Below are 19,589 nucleotides of genomic sequence, written 5' to 3' on the forward strand. Positions count from 1 at the left end.
ATATAATGCCTTTTGAAATCAGTGAGATTTCCCTAAAGTTTTCTCTCCCATTAAAATTATGCATTCCACAGGGCCTAGGCCTCTAGCTGGAGGAACCTTCATAATGAAAAGGGAAGTTAGGGAGTTGAAACCACAACTCTCCTGCCAACTCTACCTTTAGAGAATACACATTTGTTTTTTGCCCCCTTTTCTATACATACTGTCCAAACCTACGCTCTGCCTCTCTCCCTTCTATACTTGAGCTGGCTAATTATATTTATATACTCAGCAGTGGAATCAAGATAAATGAACATACAAATACTCAGCGGGGAAAACAGTATAACAAACAAGTCTTCAGGAGAAAAAAAAAAAAAACTCACAAAGAAATAGGATATTGATCCATCTCACCAATAGAATGAAAAAACAACTAATTTTAAAGAATTATTGGAAAATCAGGAGGATTTCAATTAATTTGCACTTAATTCTAAAATTGTAAAAACTGTAAATTGGTGTTATTGTCACATTAGTACAATACAAACATGGACACCATCTTGTCTGATTTCATACTCTCAAAACAGGCATCTCACACAGAAGCTTTCAAATGTTAGTATAATATAATATAGTTGTATAGTTAGGCTTGCAAAGCTACGCATGTTCATGTTGGCGCAATAAAAACATGGACAGAAAGGAGACAAAGGACAGTCGTGCACAAGACATACAAATAAAGGAACATGCAAAGCCTATAAGCTATAAGGGTTAGTTCTACTAGCATTTTGAGCCCACAGTGAGCATTAAGAGAGAAATTTGGAACCCTCTTGGAAGTAAGACAATTGTCAATTTGGAAGGAATCTTTTAAAACAAATAGATGTACTACAAACATTCATGGACGCGGACAATGCTAATCACAGCACTAGGACGCTAATTCAATTACTAATCTAGAGTTTGAAGATCGCATTATCTTGACTGTGTGAAAGTGACCCCTAGGCCTTGGGTAAGACAGCTTTAATTATCTCGGGTGGAGATGGGCCTTCTGGCTAAGCCAAAGAAGCAGTCAGGGTGTGTGCCAAATTAAAGACCCAATTCAGGTACAAAATTGTTTGTTTTTCTTGGGTTTTTTTTTGTAAATATGTAGCAGTCACATATTAAGGTATAACCATGTTTTCCTTGGAGCCTAGACCATATTCCACAAATGGAAATCTTAGTTCAGTCAATGAATTTCCACTAATCAGGAAAGTATGAGACAATCCTAGCTCTCTCACCACTAACCACCAAGGATGCCTTTCACACAAAGAAGTAAAAATTATGAATCTTCGAATCCAAGTATGCCTAAATTACGTTGGAGAAAACATTACATATGAACGACAGCCCGAACTGCTAATAATTTACACTCTGTGCTTAATATTAACAAACGTTGGAAATCCAAAGAAAGCAATGAATCAAGATATTTGCAAATCAGCACCATCAACGTAGGCAACAAAACTTCACAGGAAGGGATATGTTTATGTCTAGTTTTGAGTAGGACTTTTTTTTTACAGCTGGCTCCCTAGTACATTCACATGATGGGACATTAGAACATGCATTGGCATGCAAATACAGTAGCTTACACTTTTCATCCCACAAACACATTTCCAAAAAATACTCTGCTTATCAATCAGCAGGCTCTTATTTTTCATAATTTTAGGACTTTATTCATTCCATTATCCATTATAGATTCCATAATTTAAACTTGATAATAATAATTCACCAAGTGTAAACAATAACGGCGGTTGTCAAATTGCATTCCAAGTGGGATGAGACTGTTAAGGTATTTAGAATATATACCTTATTTAGAATATACTTAACTTTGCAAGTATTGTACTAATTGTAAAGTTCTTGGTTGAAACAGCGTAGAAGAACCATCTAGAATACTTTGACCATGTGGAATGCCTTGAATGCCTGCCTCAAAATGCTGCACAATGATGAGCTCCAGGCAACTTATGTCATGTCAATAAAAATATGTAACGAAAACGGTGTTTATGGGAGTGAAATGTGTTCTACATTATGAATGGTCAAGCTAATTGGCAAATTCAAGCAGATATTTCGGGTTCTGTTGAAATTGCTTTATGGAATGAAACAAAGAAACTTTAACTACCTTATACAAAAAGAATATTTCCAAAACTGCACACAGTGGGGATTGTAGTTATTGCAACACTAAGAAGGACAGCAATAGAAACAAACATTTATTAACTGGATTTGTGGTTTAATCATCAAAATTGTGACTATTGTTTTGCATGCACTAGTTGATAAAATGGAAGACTGGGGTGTATAGAGAATACAACAGAGAGTCATTGAAAAGTTTACTCACTAAGAACATGAGCCTCAGCTTCCTTATTGGCAACACTAACGTCTTTCTGAATCTCGTTTTTGTCAAGAGAACTGAGGACACCTGCTTTCTAGGGGATCAGGAGAAGAAAAACCTGAGCGTTAATGTTATATGCAGGGAAAGAATGAAGTTTAATCTATCAGTCACAGCCAACACAGAGCCCAAAGCAGCAGCATACTTTAAAGTGGTTATTATTTAAGTTATGTTTGGTTTACTTAATTTAAATGTGTCTCTCGTTCAATACCAAATTATGCAGATGAAGGAGGGACTAACCTAAAGATTTTTAAAATATGTATACATGAAATGAACATTTTTGGTGCCAGCTAGATATGCTTACTGGTAATATTCAAATCTGCATCTGCATTTTTACAAATCTCTGAAAAAGTTGCAGTTAATGTTGGTTCTTCTCAGGCTGGCAAGATTACTAAAATCTGTGTTACAAAATATTTCACTAGGTGGCTCAACACTTGCTAAATGCTTTTAACCTTTCCCATTGTCTGGTCACATAAATCAAATTGATTAACTTCATGGCAGAATAACTACATCTTCAATCTTTAACTAATGCCACCATTTCCTCAACAAAATAGCGAATAGCACATAGGTCTGTTTAAACAGACTGTAAATTACCTATTTTGTACACTAAAAAACATTTATTGCTGAATTCTACTTCTGGTTTTTTTTTTTATACATTTGCGTCCTGTGATTTGACATTTAATATATCTAGTACAGAAAGTATAACTTCACTTAAAAGACTGCTGAAGTGTGGACCGGATATGCAGGGCCGGCCAAAGGCAAAATGCCGCCTGGGGCGAATTTTAAAATGCCGCCCCCCCCCCTTATCTACCCTTCCTCTCCCTCCGTCCCTGCTGCCCCCCCCCCCCCGTACTTACCAATCAGCAGTCCTGCGGCGAGTCTCCTTGTTCGGTCTCGGTGCCGGCTTTTAATGCTGAGCGCCGGAAATCTTCCGGCACTCAGCATTACAAGCCGGCACCGAGACCGAACAGGAAGACTCGCCGCAGAGGAGAGAGAGAGGGGCTTGGTAAGCGAAAACCACTCGGCGCCCCTTTCTCTCTCTTTCGCTTTAAAAAAAAAAAAAAAAAAAAAAAAAAAAAAGGGGTCTTGGGGCGGCAAAGTGGAGTGGTTGCCCCACTCGGCTCCATTGTCGGGCCGGCCCTGCGGATATGCAGTCATGCAAATTGCATGTTAATTGGATGCACAATTTCCCCTTAACATTACATTTCTTATTAGCAGATACTGCTTCTGCCAGCATGACATATAATGAGAAGGATTACTAGCAGGCACCATGCGCAGTTTTTATAGCTCACCAACCTCTTTCTATTCCACATAACATTTAACTTCACTGATCTTCAGATCTGCTAAGCAAACAAGTAGGATATTGTTTAAAGGGACACCAGAAGTGAAGTGTCTGCCTTAAACATCAATGTATCTGTGCATTTTTTTTTTAATTTCAGGTGCATCAAGGCCGTGTCAATCAATGAATATGTATATATTTATTTTTTATTTCAGGAGCATCAAGGCCGTTGCACTGCATATTAAGGAAGCTCTTTTAAACCTTGGTTACGTCGTAAAAATGTTACAAAATGCATACAATCTACCAACGTGTTATAAATTCCTAAACCTGATGAGAATAAGCAAATATTTTTTTCCAACCAATTAAAAACAGCGGCTAGATGTGGCCTGCGTGAGAATTAAAATTATAATGCAAAAAGATTGTAGAAGTCTAGAAGCAACATAAAACAGGTTTCCTAGAAATAATTTACAAATATGTAAATATGCCTTCTTTACATTTTAAGACATTAACCTTCTGCTGACTTTAAAGTGAAAACTAGTGTACAGCAGCCAAAAAAACAGGGTGTCTTCAAGAGTCTTTCATTACCTGCATTTTCTGGTCTTTAGAGTTACTCAACTGAGTCAGGTACCACGGTGAATTTTGTGGTTGGACTTCAAAAAGGCTCAGAACAGGAAGCATCAGAACTTGTTTTAAAGCAACTTCATCCTTCCTGTCAATGGCCTCATTTACTTGGACTAAGGCTACATTGGCTGAAAGGAAAGACATTCTTCACAAACATTGCACAGATGCTGTACACATTTTTCTAAGTTTTTTTCTATTTTAAGTTACCGCAGTTTTGGTACAAAATCCATCATACTGGACGTGTCTTATTTCCAACACAGTGAGAGATGAGGGATCAAAATTTATAAGAAAAAGTACGTAGCTAGAGGCAAGAATATAAGCAATAAAGCAAGCTGCTAAAAGCTTTTTGGCTAAGTTACTTTCTGTTAAAGGAAAGAGGAACAACTCATCAAAGCTCATGCAAAAATAGAGATAAAGTAGATCAGCTGCATCAGAAATATTCTTCATTCACGCATTTTCACACCTTTACATACAAACCAATTTAAGTAAACGGAAGTAAATTAAATCTCTCTGTAAATGCAAAAATGTCAACATATTTTTGATATGTTTATTAAGTGGGAAGTGACACATTACAAAGGTGTGAAAGCTACTTTAGATATGGGCTCAACTGTTAGTTGTAAATTGACCATATACTTGCAGGAACAGCCACAGTCTGGCACCGCAAGCAGATTACAATATTAATTTGCAGGTGTTAAATAGTAACAATTTGTACTTACACTTTCTTGTTTCCACTAATTTTAAGATTGACTCGCTGCCTAGTCTAGGTTTAAGTGTTACTCTAATCCCTTTATACCTCTGTTGTGTATTTGATATTGTTGTATATGTGATTAGTCAGGTGCCAATGTTGTCTGATGCTGTGCGTCGGGATTTGATGTCAGATCCCGGCGCACAGCACTGAAGCCACGCCCACCGTCTTTACTGCACCGGAAGGACAGGACACAGAAGAAGAAGAGGCAAGAGGAAGAACGAAGAGGAGGAGGAAAAGTAACTAACAGAGGAAAGGTAGGAAAAAATTAAATGCTGAATGTTTATGAATGAGTGTGTGTGTGATAGCATGGATGTGTAAGTGGGGGGGGAGGATAGCATGGCATAGGGAGGCTGTAATCACATTAATATGATGCCCGGGTTCCAGCATGTACTGGCTGCCTGGGCATGATAGGAGTGTGATTGCTGTTAGCAATATATATATATATATATATATAATATTGTTGTTTTTTTTGTCCAATTTTGGTGTGTTATTTTTAATAAAGTGGGGTGTTTTTTTTTATAGGGGGGGTCATTTTCAGTTTCGGTCAAGTGAATGCTGAATTTTCGGTCAAGTGAATGTTGAATTTTCGGTCCAGAATTTTCATTTCGGTGCATCCCTATATACTAAGCCAGACACTGAAGCGGTAGGTCTACACCACATCAATGTTTGGCTTAGTATATAGTGATAGGGGTTATGCTACATTATTGGCAATGTCTGGCTCAATGTATAGTGATAGGTGTTGTGCTGTAACTCAGTATATAGTGATAGGTGTTATGCTGCCCCACCGTCAATGTTTGCCTCAGTATATAATGATAGCAGTTATGCTGCCCCACCGTCAATATTTCCCTCAGTATATAATGATAGCAGTTATGCTGCAACACCGTCAATGTCTGCCTCAGTATATAGTGATAGGTGTTATGCTGTACCCCAGTCAATGTGTGCCTCAGTATATAGTGATAGGTGTTATGCTGTACCCCTGTCAATTGTTGCCTAACGACAGAAAATAATATTTTTTGCAGCTCCCCCAACTTCGCTTTATATGGACTGTAGAAGCATATTGTGCGCACAAAATTTGGGCTCTGGGAAAAATTTTGTACAACAGAAATTTTCTGCGCACACCACCCAAGAAAAATTAGAGGGAACATTGGTGACCACCCATCTACAAGGAAAGCGGAAACGACAGCCAGGGATGTCCTGCTAGACCCCCTGGTCTCCGTCACAACAGTACTCTTGAGTATTCTATACAGGTCGCTATTTCTCAGAACCTTCAATTCGACAATGTAATGTAGGACATCAGAAATGAGAATTGTAGAAAAATAGGGTGAATTAATGGTCAAATATGGTTCCCAGCAATATGATTTTCATAAAACAGCATTACAATATTTTGCAGATACACAACATACACTGGTACATTGTTGATTTTTTCCCATGATGATTTCCTTTTCAGCAGTGTTGCTGGGTACTTACTGTTAACCTTATTGATATGGCCTTGTATCTCTGCTTGTGTGAGTAATTCTTCATATACATCCCTTTCCTCTTCAGAAATAGTGCTATTCTATAGGGACAATGAAAAACATTAACATATGTATAGAAAGGTTCTCAGAATACAACAAATTGAACAACAAGAGTAGATAATACACAAATTATCAGTGCCATAAGGACATATTTTTATGAGTCACCTCCATTTACATCAGTGTGCCCCTGTAACATTTACCACAACCAGAGTGATTTCAATCATTAATAATTATTATATCATGAACTCTGTAATTCTGATAAGAAAATAAATTACAATTTATAATTGTATTTAAATAAAATGGTTTATTACTCCATTCATAGTACCGTTGGAATGCCCAAACCCTTTTGAGGAATATTTCTTTAATCATGCCAAATTTGAATTCAGATTTCTTTCAGTAAACACTTGTGATGTGACACAAAAGCAGACATTGATAAGGCCCTTGCTATTAGAAATGAAAAAAGCTTCTTAAAATGTGCATGGCAGGGTCACACAATGTGAATCCACGGCAATATCATGTGCCTACAAAATGTACCTTGTCACAAGATTGCAGCCCCTCAGCAATGCATAGGCTTATGTCCCTGTTTAACTTGTTTAAGACCAAGGTCCAACTCATGCAGAAGAAGACATGTGGACCTCTATCTGAGTTACAGGGGTAGACATTGATGATGTTCAACTAAAACGTTTTTGTCAGGTTAATCTTACAAGGAACGATCAAGCTCCGTTGGTGTACCTTTAACTTGGCATTGTCCTCTTTAATTTTCTTAGCCTGCGATAGCTCATTATGGTACTGTTCTGCTAGACCCTCCTCCACATTTAAAAGCATCGCATTGGGATTTCTTAGTGTCACCATTGTCTGATTGGCAATGCCTTTGTCCAAAGCTTCATTAATGGCAATCACTGCAGCGTGTACTAGAAAGAAAAAAACAAACAGAACATGTAAGCGTGTCACATTATAGAACAAACTGTATATCGATAATATCAATGCAATATCACATTAAATTTATAAGTGGACAAATAAATACGTGAGAAGAAAGAAAGAAGAACAATGGACAATACATGGAATCGGTCAGCGGACAAGGTAGAGAGACATTAAGAGAGAGAGAGTGAATGAAAGCATGAGAGAGCAAGAGTGTTAGACAGCGTGAGTGAGATTGATGGACTGTTTTAAAATGACTACTTGACCCATAACAAAAAACATATGAGTCCAACTTACATGCAGCTTCATCCACAGATAGTTCGTTAGCTAAAATCCCACCAATTTTACTAAACGATGGCATTTGAATACCATATTTCTCCAGTTCTTTCCTCATGTTGCTGATTTCCTCCTCTGAAAAAAATTCAATCCAATTCAGATTGTAATCTTACAGTATAACAGCCTCCTTTTCCCTCCCCACCAGGGCCATTTTAAGGTGTGTTAATCCTATTGTCAAACTGTACTGTATACTGTCAATATTAATATTATTAATTATCAGTATCCCCGATTGGAATGGAGCTACAGAACCTTTTCTCACTTCTTCATACATAAACCTCATCATGGGAGACGGAGGGTTGATTAAACATGCAGCACCATGTTGTCGCCATTTTGGAGGGCCACATACAATTTAGAAACCGAGGCCAGGTGATGGCAGGTTAACATGGTACTACAACAGAACCTACAAATATTTCAGGTATATTGGGAAGCCATATAAAAATATCCATACGATGTGAGTTAGCTGTACCAAAGTATATACACAGGATACCTACCAGTAAAGTCCACTTTTCCCAGTAAATCCTGTATTTGAGGTGCAATGCCAAGTTTGAAGAGATACAAACTGAAATGAAAATAATTTACGAAGACATTGCTTTTATTAATATACCATTTTTAAAAGACACAAAAATGCACTAATCAAGTCATCCCCTTCAGTGCCCTTGGAGAACAGAGGGGGATTGTTAAAGCTCCAGCCTGCCAACGAGTAGCAAGTTACCTGCGAGGCATTTTACAAAATCCCTGTCCCATATAATGCCCAATTCTAACGCCAACAATAAATTTTTTGTTTATATTAAAAACAAGTCACTGATGTGCGCTTGGGCAATGGTTGCATCATAAGATCTTTTGAGTGTACAAATCAAGAATAAAGTCTCAGAAGTACTGAAAGAATTAAGAAAACAAGTTTTCGAATAACAAAACATTGTTGACCTTTAGTATTTTACACTTATTTTTGTTGGACAACAAGTGTGTTTTCATTCAAATGAAAACATTACCATTTTGATTTGTTTTCCCACACTAGTCAAAATGTAGTTAGAAATATTTGAATTGTTTGCCGCAAATAGCACGTTCTATACTTCATTACAAGTCTATGCATTTTAAACAATAGCAGGAAGATACACATTGGTGAACCCAAAAACAAACGCCCCGATTCAACCAGTAAATAATAGAGGTGTGTGGTTTGACAGCATAGAAAAACTGGATTTTTAGCAGATAAAATGTCCAACTTTTATATATCTCTACAAAACTATTGAACAAAATATTATAAACAGAAATTGTGTCCTATCAAGGAAGACATTAATATTTTATGCTTATAAATCAAATTCTAAAGACAACTTGTTAACGTTGTAATCAATTTCTGCCGATTTTACTTTAACCATTTCACGTGATATTTCCTTCTAAATATAATTCTATATATACTCACTGCTGGTTGCACAGCCGAGCAATGCTCGGTCACATATTCTCCGTGTTAAAAGGAGTAGGGCACAATTCAATGGTCAAAGAGGATAAACAGATAAACAGGACACAGATAATTTCATATGTTACTGACAAGAATGCGTTCCCATGCAGTATGTGGGATTCCCAGAAGGGAATCGGGTGTTCAGGTATTCCTCTCATATACTGTACGGGAGCGGGATGTACAGTATAAGTGTCCTGGAGATACCGTACATGTGCTGACCCTAGCATCAGAATATATATATATATATATACACACATATACATACATACACATATACACACACACACACATATATACAAACTTTGCGATGGTCCCTCATATATACATACACACAAATTTATCTTCACACATAGGCACGTTTATCCTGCACTAGGGGGCACCCCAGTCATGCAGTAGTCACACATTATGATCCTATTCTATTTTTAACTTTTTTTATAACTTTTTTTTATTTGAGATAAAAAAAAAATAATAAAAAAAATATTACAGACATACATTGGAAAATCCATGACAAACTTTGCCTGGGATTACACTGAACTCAAATGCTTCTTTTTCAAAGAACAAATCTCTTGACAAAGAAAGCTCTGCTAAAGGGAATTTCAACAGATTGCTCAAATGAACAAAAGGTTTCTTGGAAGTTCTTTCTAAAGAGCTGTTTGTTAACATTTTAACCCCTTTGGAAAGAATAATGCTTTATTTATTTCAAGTTAGAGTGAGGAAATGTCATATTCTACATTATCCCAGAACTTTAGTCTAACACCTATAAAAATAATGATCATTATTTCCATTATCTTGCCATTTTCAACATATACGCACATATCAAAAACGCCTGTATTATTTTGATCTCCTATATATTAGATCTGCACCTTACAGCAAGGTACCTAGGTATCCATCGCTGCCTTTCACAGGAGGAATTGCACGGCTGTAACCAAGAAGCGCATGGACAGTTTGCTAAAACCATGCAGGTTTTGCCCAGTAAGCATGTTATTATTATGTACATTATCAGTGGTGGGTTGGTCCAGGCTGATCCAAACACTTTAATCAGGGTCGGATCTGAGCAAGCCTGCTGGAGGAGGAAGCTCAGTGGGGTCATGTAACTGCATCCAAGCAGCCCTGTAGACAGGCTCCATGCCATGGACATTATGTAGATCAAATTCTATCGTTTCAAGCAAACACAATATACATTGGGAGAAGGAGTCCCTGTCCCATTGAGCAAGTAAAGAGAATTGTTGATTTGCTAAATTGATTACAGACAATGATCTCTCTAACCACATCTCCCTAATAAACCTTGGACATCTGGCCAATTAACCTCATCTCGTTCAGCACATCTTGGTGACATTCACATGAGCAGAGCAGACCAGCACCCTGCAATGATTTATAAAAATAAATACTCTTTGTAGAACCGGAAGTAAAATTCCTATATCTCTAAGAAATCCATAAACATTTAGCCTTTTGTGAAATTGGCTAATATAGTGGAGTTAACAAGTAACTGAATAGCGTGAATTGCCAGTTTGGCACATTATCAGATGTAATCTGCAGCTAAAGTTATATACCTTCAACAAACGATGTTCTGCAACAAAAATAGATTTCTGTTTTGCAAACAGATGTCTGAGAAGAAAGATAACATTCTGAAAAGAAAAAAAACTTTGGACATGGTACTTGTTACTAAACTGATGAGAACAACGCTCTGGAGCTATAGTCGCTTGTAGTCTGTTATTAATGTTATGTAATGGATGAACACCGATATAACTTGTATAGATAATATATTTCATTGTGTATATATTCACTAAATACGTTCAGTTAAGCTAGGTGGTCCACAAGCACCAACTCACATTCATGCAACTGTTTAATGGATGAGGAGTAAATCAAAACCAGAGAGTATGTTAAACCCAGATCAAGGGGAAAGCTCTGATGTTGGTGTACACTCACAAAGCCAGTTCTTCCATGATGGTTCCCGAACAAAAAGCTTAAAACTGAAAACATATGCCCCCACAAGGTAGGCTTCCAAGACCATTTTTCTGGGGCTGTGGCTTGAAAACTTCCACCAGCGGAGGACTGACAACATTCTGCCTGGGTGAGGACAACTCCAACCAAGTGGTCCATGAACAGAGGCACAATGCATGCTTGAAAGACAGCAATGTCCAATGAGTACTCTGTTTCTTAATGTGAACACAGGAAGAATACATTCAATGAGCAAATTCTTCCTAAAAGCCCTTTTACTTTACACACCCTGGCGGCTATGCATGGACTAGCAAATAAAACAGTGGCCCAAATTCTTCAAATCAGAGAAGCCTAGTAGACAATTGCACTCCTGAACCTCTTGCCAGGTAGACTCTCACCCATCCTTGTCTTTCTATTATTAGTTTACTTCACAAAAACAGTGAATGTGCTCACGGGTATCACGCTTAAAAAAAACAACAAACAAACAAAAAAAACCTCCCAGGTTCAAAAAATGCCTTTGCATATGAACAAAAAGATTTCATGCACTTGACATTTAAATTATTTTTAAAGCTGTTGTAGGCTGTACTTTATAAAACCATGAAATAATTGTACTTGTTCTCCTGAGCGAAGGTCATACTCACAGCAGTCATATTTTAAGAAAATAAATATGGTATTTACTACAATCATAAAACACTGACGTTGAACATGTGCAGAGCAACTTCAAAAGCACTGCTAATAAAAATCATATATAGCAAAAATAGCATTTTCTGAAGCCGGCATAGTGAAATATTTGACGTGCATACCAGGAAGCAAACAGAGCGCCCTGTAATCTATTCCGTCAGGACGATATTACAGCATATGGATATCGCAACTGATTTATAATCTGAAGATCAGCAACTTCTGGGGATATTGTATTCTTTTGTTTATTCAAAATAATACTACCACTAATTTTCTCAGATTCAACTAGATATAAGGTTTTATTGATGAGCAACCAGTGAGCTAGACTACCTCTTTTAATATTGGCATTCTTATTCTTTTCAAAAAGAAAGCTATCATATTGTTCTATACTTGTAAAACAAAGAATATGTAACCAACACATATATTATATTGTGTAGGTAAAAAAAAATATTATTATTCTTAAAAACAGAATACAAAACAGTCATCAATAGGTCATGACGACACCTAAACACCGCAGCCCCCAGGCCATGACTAACAACAGCGCTTAGAAGAAATGCCCCTCTTTGGTCATCTGAAATATTGGGAAATATGCAAGACTGGACAATACCAGCAGCAAGTATTTTTGTTATATATTTGATACCACTACTTCAAATGTTGGGCAAAACCTACACAAATATTTAAACACGGGATGCTCCATTTTTTATTGGCCTTACATTCTGGTGTGACTGACGGTTTAGAAAATATTGTCACTAAAATTATTTAATGTAAGCTCATTACATTACTGTGAGATACATGATGCCCTGCTATCGCCTGTTCACCTGTTGCACAAAGCCAAGTAATATGATGGCGCTATATAAATCAATACGTGACGACAATCATACATTGCCACGGTTGCAGTTTTGAGTCTCTATAATGCACAGTTACTTATGGCTCCTGAGCATTGGGAAGTCAGCCAGTAAGCGGTACTTTCTTAATGGGTTTCTCACGCTTATGTTTCTACGAATGAGTTAAATATCTGCCATGATAACAAATTAGAAAAGGAAAAATGTTTCTATAGACAGGAAATGAGCCGGCAAAGCCAGGAAGTAGATAATGTAAGCCTAGAGGTAGCTAGTGCCTTGACTGTCAATAGAGCTACTTGCGGTAACAGGAAATAAAAGGCAGATGTTACAGGTTCTGGTCTGTACACTTAAACAACAATAACACTTATTAGCAGTGTATAGAGCAAACGGATTAACTGCCCAGCCCCCGCACACTCGCAGATCCCAATATCTGGCAATACGGGTAGGTTAGCAACACAGGAAGAAGACTTTACTCCACGTGGAATCCTGTAATTCACTCTTTCACTTACGGAACAGGCATTAATAAAAACTCCAGTTGCACAGCAGAAAGAAGAGCCTTCCAAACAGATGCACATGAAAAGCAACCCATAATCTGCGGCAGCTGGGATTTCCATTTCCTCCGCAAAGACTGTTAGCAGTCATCAAATAAGATTGCCTGAAATATCTCATTTAAACAAATACATCAAAGTACAGAGACTAGAAGGGGTAATATGTCTAGCGCTCTATTTGCAGCCTATCACCTGGGCAGCACATGAGTGCTACTAGAAAGTAGAAACCATAAAGGGGATCTGTCACTTCTCTCAAATCCAATGTTTTAATACACTACATAAGATTTGTGTTTACCGATTAACACTAACCTCACCCCGAGTTTAGCTAAGAAGCACTGTGGGAAAAGAGGCAAATAGATGCATGCACTAAATAATCCAATGCATTTGCAAGGGGATGAAATGGTAATTTAAAGGGTACACTGCAGAAGCAGATACAGATTATGCTATCGCTGGGATGTCCCTTTCACTTCCTTTTCTTGCTTTCTGCACGATTATGCTTCCCCATTAAATGTGTATTAACATATTAAGTTGCTGATTACAGGAAGGTAAAGTTTACCGCATGTCCCGAACTGCAGAACTATACAAAACAGATACAAAATGGGTTATTGGAAAATAACTTTTTCATTATCATTTACTCACGTCTAAGGAAGAACAGAAGTGGTTTAACAAACTTGATAGAATGTTTATTAAAGTTAACACAGATTGCCCCATTTCTGAGATCAAAAGGAAAACAAGCTGAGAGAAATGGGACTTGTATAGTACAGCAGATATGGTAGAGCAAGCTGTGTATTTACAAGACCCCTTAACATCTGTTATGTTTGCTTCAGTTGTATCTAGTAGCTCATTACTGTGGCATAATACATGATACAAAGGTTAAAGTAAAATAAATGGGCTTGTCCATAAGGTTTATGAATTTCCCTTATATGGGCATATTCTTCCTGTATATCTTGAAAGAGGAGCATCAGAATTTTAACCTCAAAAACACTTTACATTATTATCATCATTGAGATGCAAGCAAAGCTTTACTACGACATCATATTCATCCGCAATATTTCGCATATAAAAAGTGTTTTGCTCTATAATAAAAATGTATAATATATTTTCTACCCAACACAAACACCTGCCACATAAAAAAAAAAACACCCGCGAAGTCTACACTTAAAGCATAAAGAAGCCTATATGTCACGTTCATCATATATGGAGTGTCCCAAAATTTTAGAAACAGTTTGAGGGCAGATCAGAAACATAATGTACAGGCTCAGACTTTAAAGAGGATCAGCAAAGAAAGAAGCACAAAGGAATTTGGGTCACAAAGAGTGACTGTCCCTACCAGAGACACTATTAATGAATGTGCTTAGAACACAATGGGGTTATATATCAAGAGCCGCTCTGGGGCAAAATGTTAACTAAAATGTTCTTGCTATTTGATTTCCATAATTGCTACTTGTACATGCTCCAGACGTACTGTATATCTCCTACACGCTTGATACATTTATAGGTTGTTCTACAACTGGTTCAGGACACAGAGATGACATTATATGTGTGCTATAACGCCTTTATCATATGAAACTGCAGCACGTAGGCCAATGCCTTAACTATAACCTGCTGAACAACTAAATACGCAACAAAAACACAGATGTTCCATTCAGAACAACTATAACACTTACAGCAAAAGAAAACTAAGTTTTGCTTTTAAAAAAGTAATAGGGAAATGTCCTGCTGATTGTTCTGCATTTGGTATTTGAGAACCAAAATAGCTTTTTTATAAATATTACTAGGGGGTGTTATTTACTATTTTTTGTAAAAGTTTGAAATGTGACATTACCACTATAAAAACAAATAATGGTCTATTGTACCCAATAGATCATTCCAGTGGTTGCCATGGTGATAGGTCCACTAATCAAAATCTGCACCAGATTTTTTTCTCAGCTCCCCATTGTTTTCAAGGTACATGAATTAAAAAAAGAACATATTGAATTCATCTATTACCTTAGCGCATGAATGCAGTATATGACACGTGGAATGTTTTTCCGATCATAAACATCTGTTGTCTCTGGATAAAATATCTAGAATAAAATAGAAATGAAAAGAAAAAAAAAAGCATGACAGCCATAATCCACTTCAATCTTCAATATTTTTTTTTTCTTACATTTATATCGTGCCAACTCTAAATCCAGCATACTATGAATAACACAAAGGATTCACATACATGTCAGTGATCCCAGGCAGAAGAATGTGAGGAGTCAATGGCAAACACTCTTTTGTTGGACAATTAACCTCTATAAATCGACAGCAAATGTACTTAACACACACAAGCTAGTTTTGTGTTATGCTTGGGGATTGTTTTGGGAACCTCTTCATTATCAAAGGTGTAGGCACGACAGTAAACATGAAAGAGTGATGTTTAACAGACACAAAAGAGCCTTTAAAAGCGTTGATGTACTGTTATTTGCCACGGCATCAGGAAGATGGACACATTGTTGAACTTTTTCAAATTGGGTTAGATATTCCCAAAATTTAAACCTCAGTAGACAAGTAACTTGAAGGTTAAAAGCATTATAGACATATAACAAACACCCAACCCATTATTCATCTCCAGATTCAATAGCCAGAGTATCTGAAGAGGGCCACAGACTACATTTTGTGACTTGATACGTTTACCATGCCAATTTTTTAAGGTGGTATATGGACAATCTCTGTAGTCAAGTATCTAAACAATATTCTAGGTTATTTTGTATCATCTTCAGCCACACGTACAAAAACCACAAGACAAAATAGCAGTTCTCATAAATTATATTAAAATTTCTAAAATATGGTTGTTTGAATACAAAGCACATGCATTCTCCTTACCTTAGGTAACCCGATTGACTCCATGGCTCTCAACCACTGTACGGTATTATCGGTGTGTCGGAAATGAAGGCCGGAACGCTAGGTTTAAAATAAAAATGAACAGTAATGATATCATTTCGAAGGCAAACAGTAATCTCAATCTCCATCAGTTTCCATGCAGTTATTTAAATGTGCCAGTTTCTCCCATATATTCAAAGAGCAGCAGTGAAAAACAATTTTCACACGGTAAGCTCCATCCAGTTATTGTGTATTGTGTATCATATACCTTAAAGTAAGCACTGCAGCACATTGTTATAATAAGGATCTCTATATATGTATACATGGTATAAAATGTGTTTTGAACATCCGATATATGGCTCTCTAGCTATTATTAGCCTCTAATGCCCAAGCACTCACAGTGAGGGTTCTTTTCTGATGCAAAGCAAGCATCTATGCCACTGCCCCATTGCTATCATGCGTTCATTCAAATCACTCTATGGTCACATTGAGGGAGACACACGAGTCCCTAAAACTGACTTTTTTTTCATGCGCTGTCAGAATCCATTTCCCATATACTTCACTGCATGTTAACAGAATGCAAATAAGTTGCACAAACTTCCTATTAAACAGGCATTCCAAATGACGGACTTCTGTCTCAGTTTCCGGTTTGTACAGAAAGTAGGTTTATTGGGGAGCTGGAGAAAGAATAGGGACTATATCCCTTTGATTTGCGGGTTGTCCATGTGCAACAAGCTGCTGACTGTGCCATTAGGCCATTTAGTTTGTGGCACGTGTGGTAAGCCGCTGACTGTAAAAGAAGGCCATCTTGGATGCAGCAGAATATGGAGGAGATGGTGTTGAGGGACTCTGTTTCTGCCGCCAAAAGTCTCCACGAGGAGTCCCTTCAATGGATGCAGCAGTGGAGGATGAAGGTGAGGAGGTTACTCATGCACAGTAACCCACCATAGCTCAACTTTAATACAAGTTTTGATTTCTGTTTAAGAAACCTACATATTAAATTGATGATCAATAGCACCTGTGTGGTTTCATTGTTTATTCAAATACCCATCTACAAAACCATACCTACAAAATCCCTGACTTTGTGTAAGTGTTCCTAGAAGAACAAAGGACAGTCACACCAAATATTTAGATTACGTTAGATTTAGATTTTTCTTCTGTTCGCTCACTTTGAATTTTGCTAAATGGTAAAATAAAATCTATTTTGTCTAATTTTGAAAGCATTCTTACTTTACAGTATTGCACAGTACTGTGTGTGAAAAACAAATCTCTGCAATGGATGCCACAAGAAATGCTTTTTCAAGCCTGGTCAGGCAAAAATACTATTTGTAGGTAAGGTGTTTTATGGAGATTTTTACCCTCTATTGCAGAGTTTTGTACTTGATATATTCTTTGTATTTTGTTCTTCTTGTGCAAATAATTATTGTATTTTTAGATGTATTTCTTATTACATATTATGTCTATCAACTTTACCATCTAACTAGATTTAGAGGCTTTCATACAACTGGCCGACGTGTTTTGATAAATAAGTGTATAAACTATGGACTAAACAGTCATTCACTAAATATGTTCAGTCCTTTCCTTTCAAATGAAACTTAATATTCCTTTATTACCAACTGCATTTTGTTTCCATGCCAAGTGACATAAGGAGACCTCCAGGTTCCATTTTTGGTCCCATTCCATATTTACTATTTGCATTGCCTCTTAAAATGTACTTAAAAGAGCTGTGCTGAGCAGAGCTCCCACAATTCCTATTTTCAGGTAAATTTCTCATGGATTCCATTACAACATACTAACCAAACTGACAAAGCCAGATTATTACTGGAGGCAATTACTGTTAGACTCCCTAGATATCAAAGGGTCAAAACATGCATGATCTGACATCTGTAAAAAATTAGTACATAGTGGCTCTAAAACTGTCATTACAGCCACTAACCTTAAAACGTGCCTGCTCCACATCATAAATCTTTTTTTCAGAGATCATCTTTGGAGCGAAAAATCTGCCTAGCTTTGCCAGGTAGACCCCATTTCGCAACCCTTCTTCCAGTTCTGTGGTTGGCGGCAGTTCTTCAACTAAGCAGGCCTCCATCCACCTGTGAAGAAAGAAAGAGCAAACTTATTGGTGCACAGAGACCGCTGGATTGCATTACCAAGCGAGACAATTTTTCCACAATTAGATCATAAATCCCAAACCAGGTGCAAGATATGGGAGAGAAAAAAAATAGGCATAAAATATGACCTTGAATTTTTGTATACATATGCAGTTTATGTTGGGTTTCTGGCAGCCAGGAACATGCAGGTGAAATAAAGTGCAGCCATCCGTGTGGATATTATTTATGAACAATAAGATGGAAGTGTAGGGAATGTGACTTTTTTTCTCTTCAACTGTATGATGCATATACAAAATCGACAGAGAAACAAAAAAAAAAAGGACAAAAAAGAAAAGAAAAAAACCACTGGCCTCAGTTGGATAGCCTTGAGCTGTTATAGACCTCTTTAAAAATAGTTTCTGCACAGAAAAAAATATGAAGTTCTCAAGCTGCATCCATGTAAGCTTTCCAATATGTTCACATGACAAAAGGCCCTCGCAGCGAATAACGAATAGGACAAAATTTAATATGACTCCATTATTTCTAGGAGGGAGTTTGGGCATTTAACAGTAGAAGGCTATTTCTATTGCTTAGTTTAATTAGAAGATATAGAAGTGGTTAAATCAGCAGAGTAGGTGGAACAGCACCCTTAAAATTAGGAATTCTACTTTGTAAGAATCATTGATGGCCCAGCATGGGGTAAGTGCTAATCATATCGGTTCACAGGGTGTGTCTGGCAATTTGCCAATGGTCTAATCTAATCCAGTGCCCCAAAATACAGCTGGTGGATTAAAATATACTTCTGATACACTGTGCCCAGTGGGTGATAGTCATACCTGGGAAATCTCCGAGTTTTGCCTGGAGACTGCGGATGAACCGCAGCGGACTGCCTGCCCACATTCTGAGAAGTGAGGGTAGCACTTATGGAGTAAAGTGACCTGATAGAGTATTGTTTAGGGACCACCCCCAATGTAAGGTAGTCCAATTTATTTGACCAATCATCATCCTCAAAAAAGTTATCACTGATGAAATATGGCTTCTTACCTGTAGGTAAGCAAAAATTACGATGGGGGAAATCAGGAAATTTGTACATTGTACATGTGAGACATCCCTTTTAGATGACATGTCTACGTGGGGAACATGCACCACGCCTGGGTATGATGCCATATCCTGTCCCTCATCAAAGATGACGACCGCAGAGGTCAGTTATAGGGGCGGCTACAGCCAAGATATGTCTCATTACTTTGCACCAACATTGCTCTTCACACATAACCTCTACTGTGTGTGTGACACGAGATATGTCAGACAAGGACTAGGTTAGACATTTTTGTCCATGGTAAAGAAGCATGCCCTTAAATTCCATGGAAGCAATGTCTGATGTCACTTTCAAAATAAGGTGCAAC

General features: G+C 37.4%; 1 protein-coding gene across 1 annotated transcript in view; it reads right to left on the reverse strand.

Moving 5' to 3' along the window:
* Positions 1-19,589, reverse strand: part of LOC149276079 (ras GTPase-activating-like protein IQGAP2) — an 86,800-nt gene that overhangs the window by 55,641 nt on the left and 11,570 nt on the right. The window contains exons 2-10 of the mRNA XM_089503917.1: positions 18,033-18,189; positions 16,100-16,177; positions 15,239-15,315; positions 8,282-8,349; positions 7,752-7,865; positions 7,269-7,447; positions 6,490-6,577; positions 4,239-4,402; positions 2,324-2,411 (exon numbers count right to left, since the gene is read on the reverse strand). Coding sequence (XP_089360043.1) covers positions 2,324-2,411; positions 4,239-4,402; positions 6,490-6,577; positions 7,269-7,447; positions 7,752-7,865; positions 8,282-8,349; positions 15,239-15,315; positions 16,100-16,177; positions 18,033-18,189 — 1,013 coding nt within the window. The remainder of the gene's footprint in view (positions 1-2,323; positions 2,412-4,238; positions 4,403-6,489; positions 6,578-7,268; positions 7,448-7,751; positions 7,866-8,281; positions 8,350-15,238; positions 15,316-16,099; positions 16,178-18,032; positions 18,190-19,589) is intronic.

The sequence above is a fragment of the Sceloporus occidentalis genome, unplaced genomic scaffold (genome assembly GCF_023333645.1).
Source record: "Sceloporus occidentalis isolate IW3139 unplaced genomic scaffold, rSceOcc1.0.p SCAF_248, whole genome shotgun sequence".
In the NCBI taxonomy this organism is placed as follows: domain Eukaryota; kingdom Metazoa; phylum Chordata; class Lepidosauria; order Squamata; family Phrynosomatidae; genus Sceloporus; species Sceloporus occidentalis.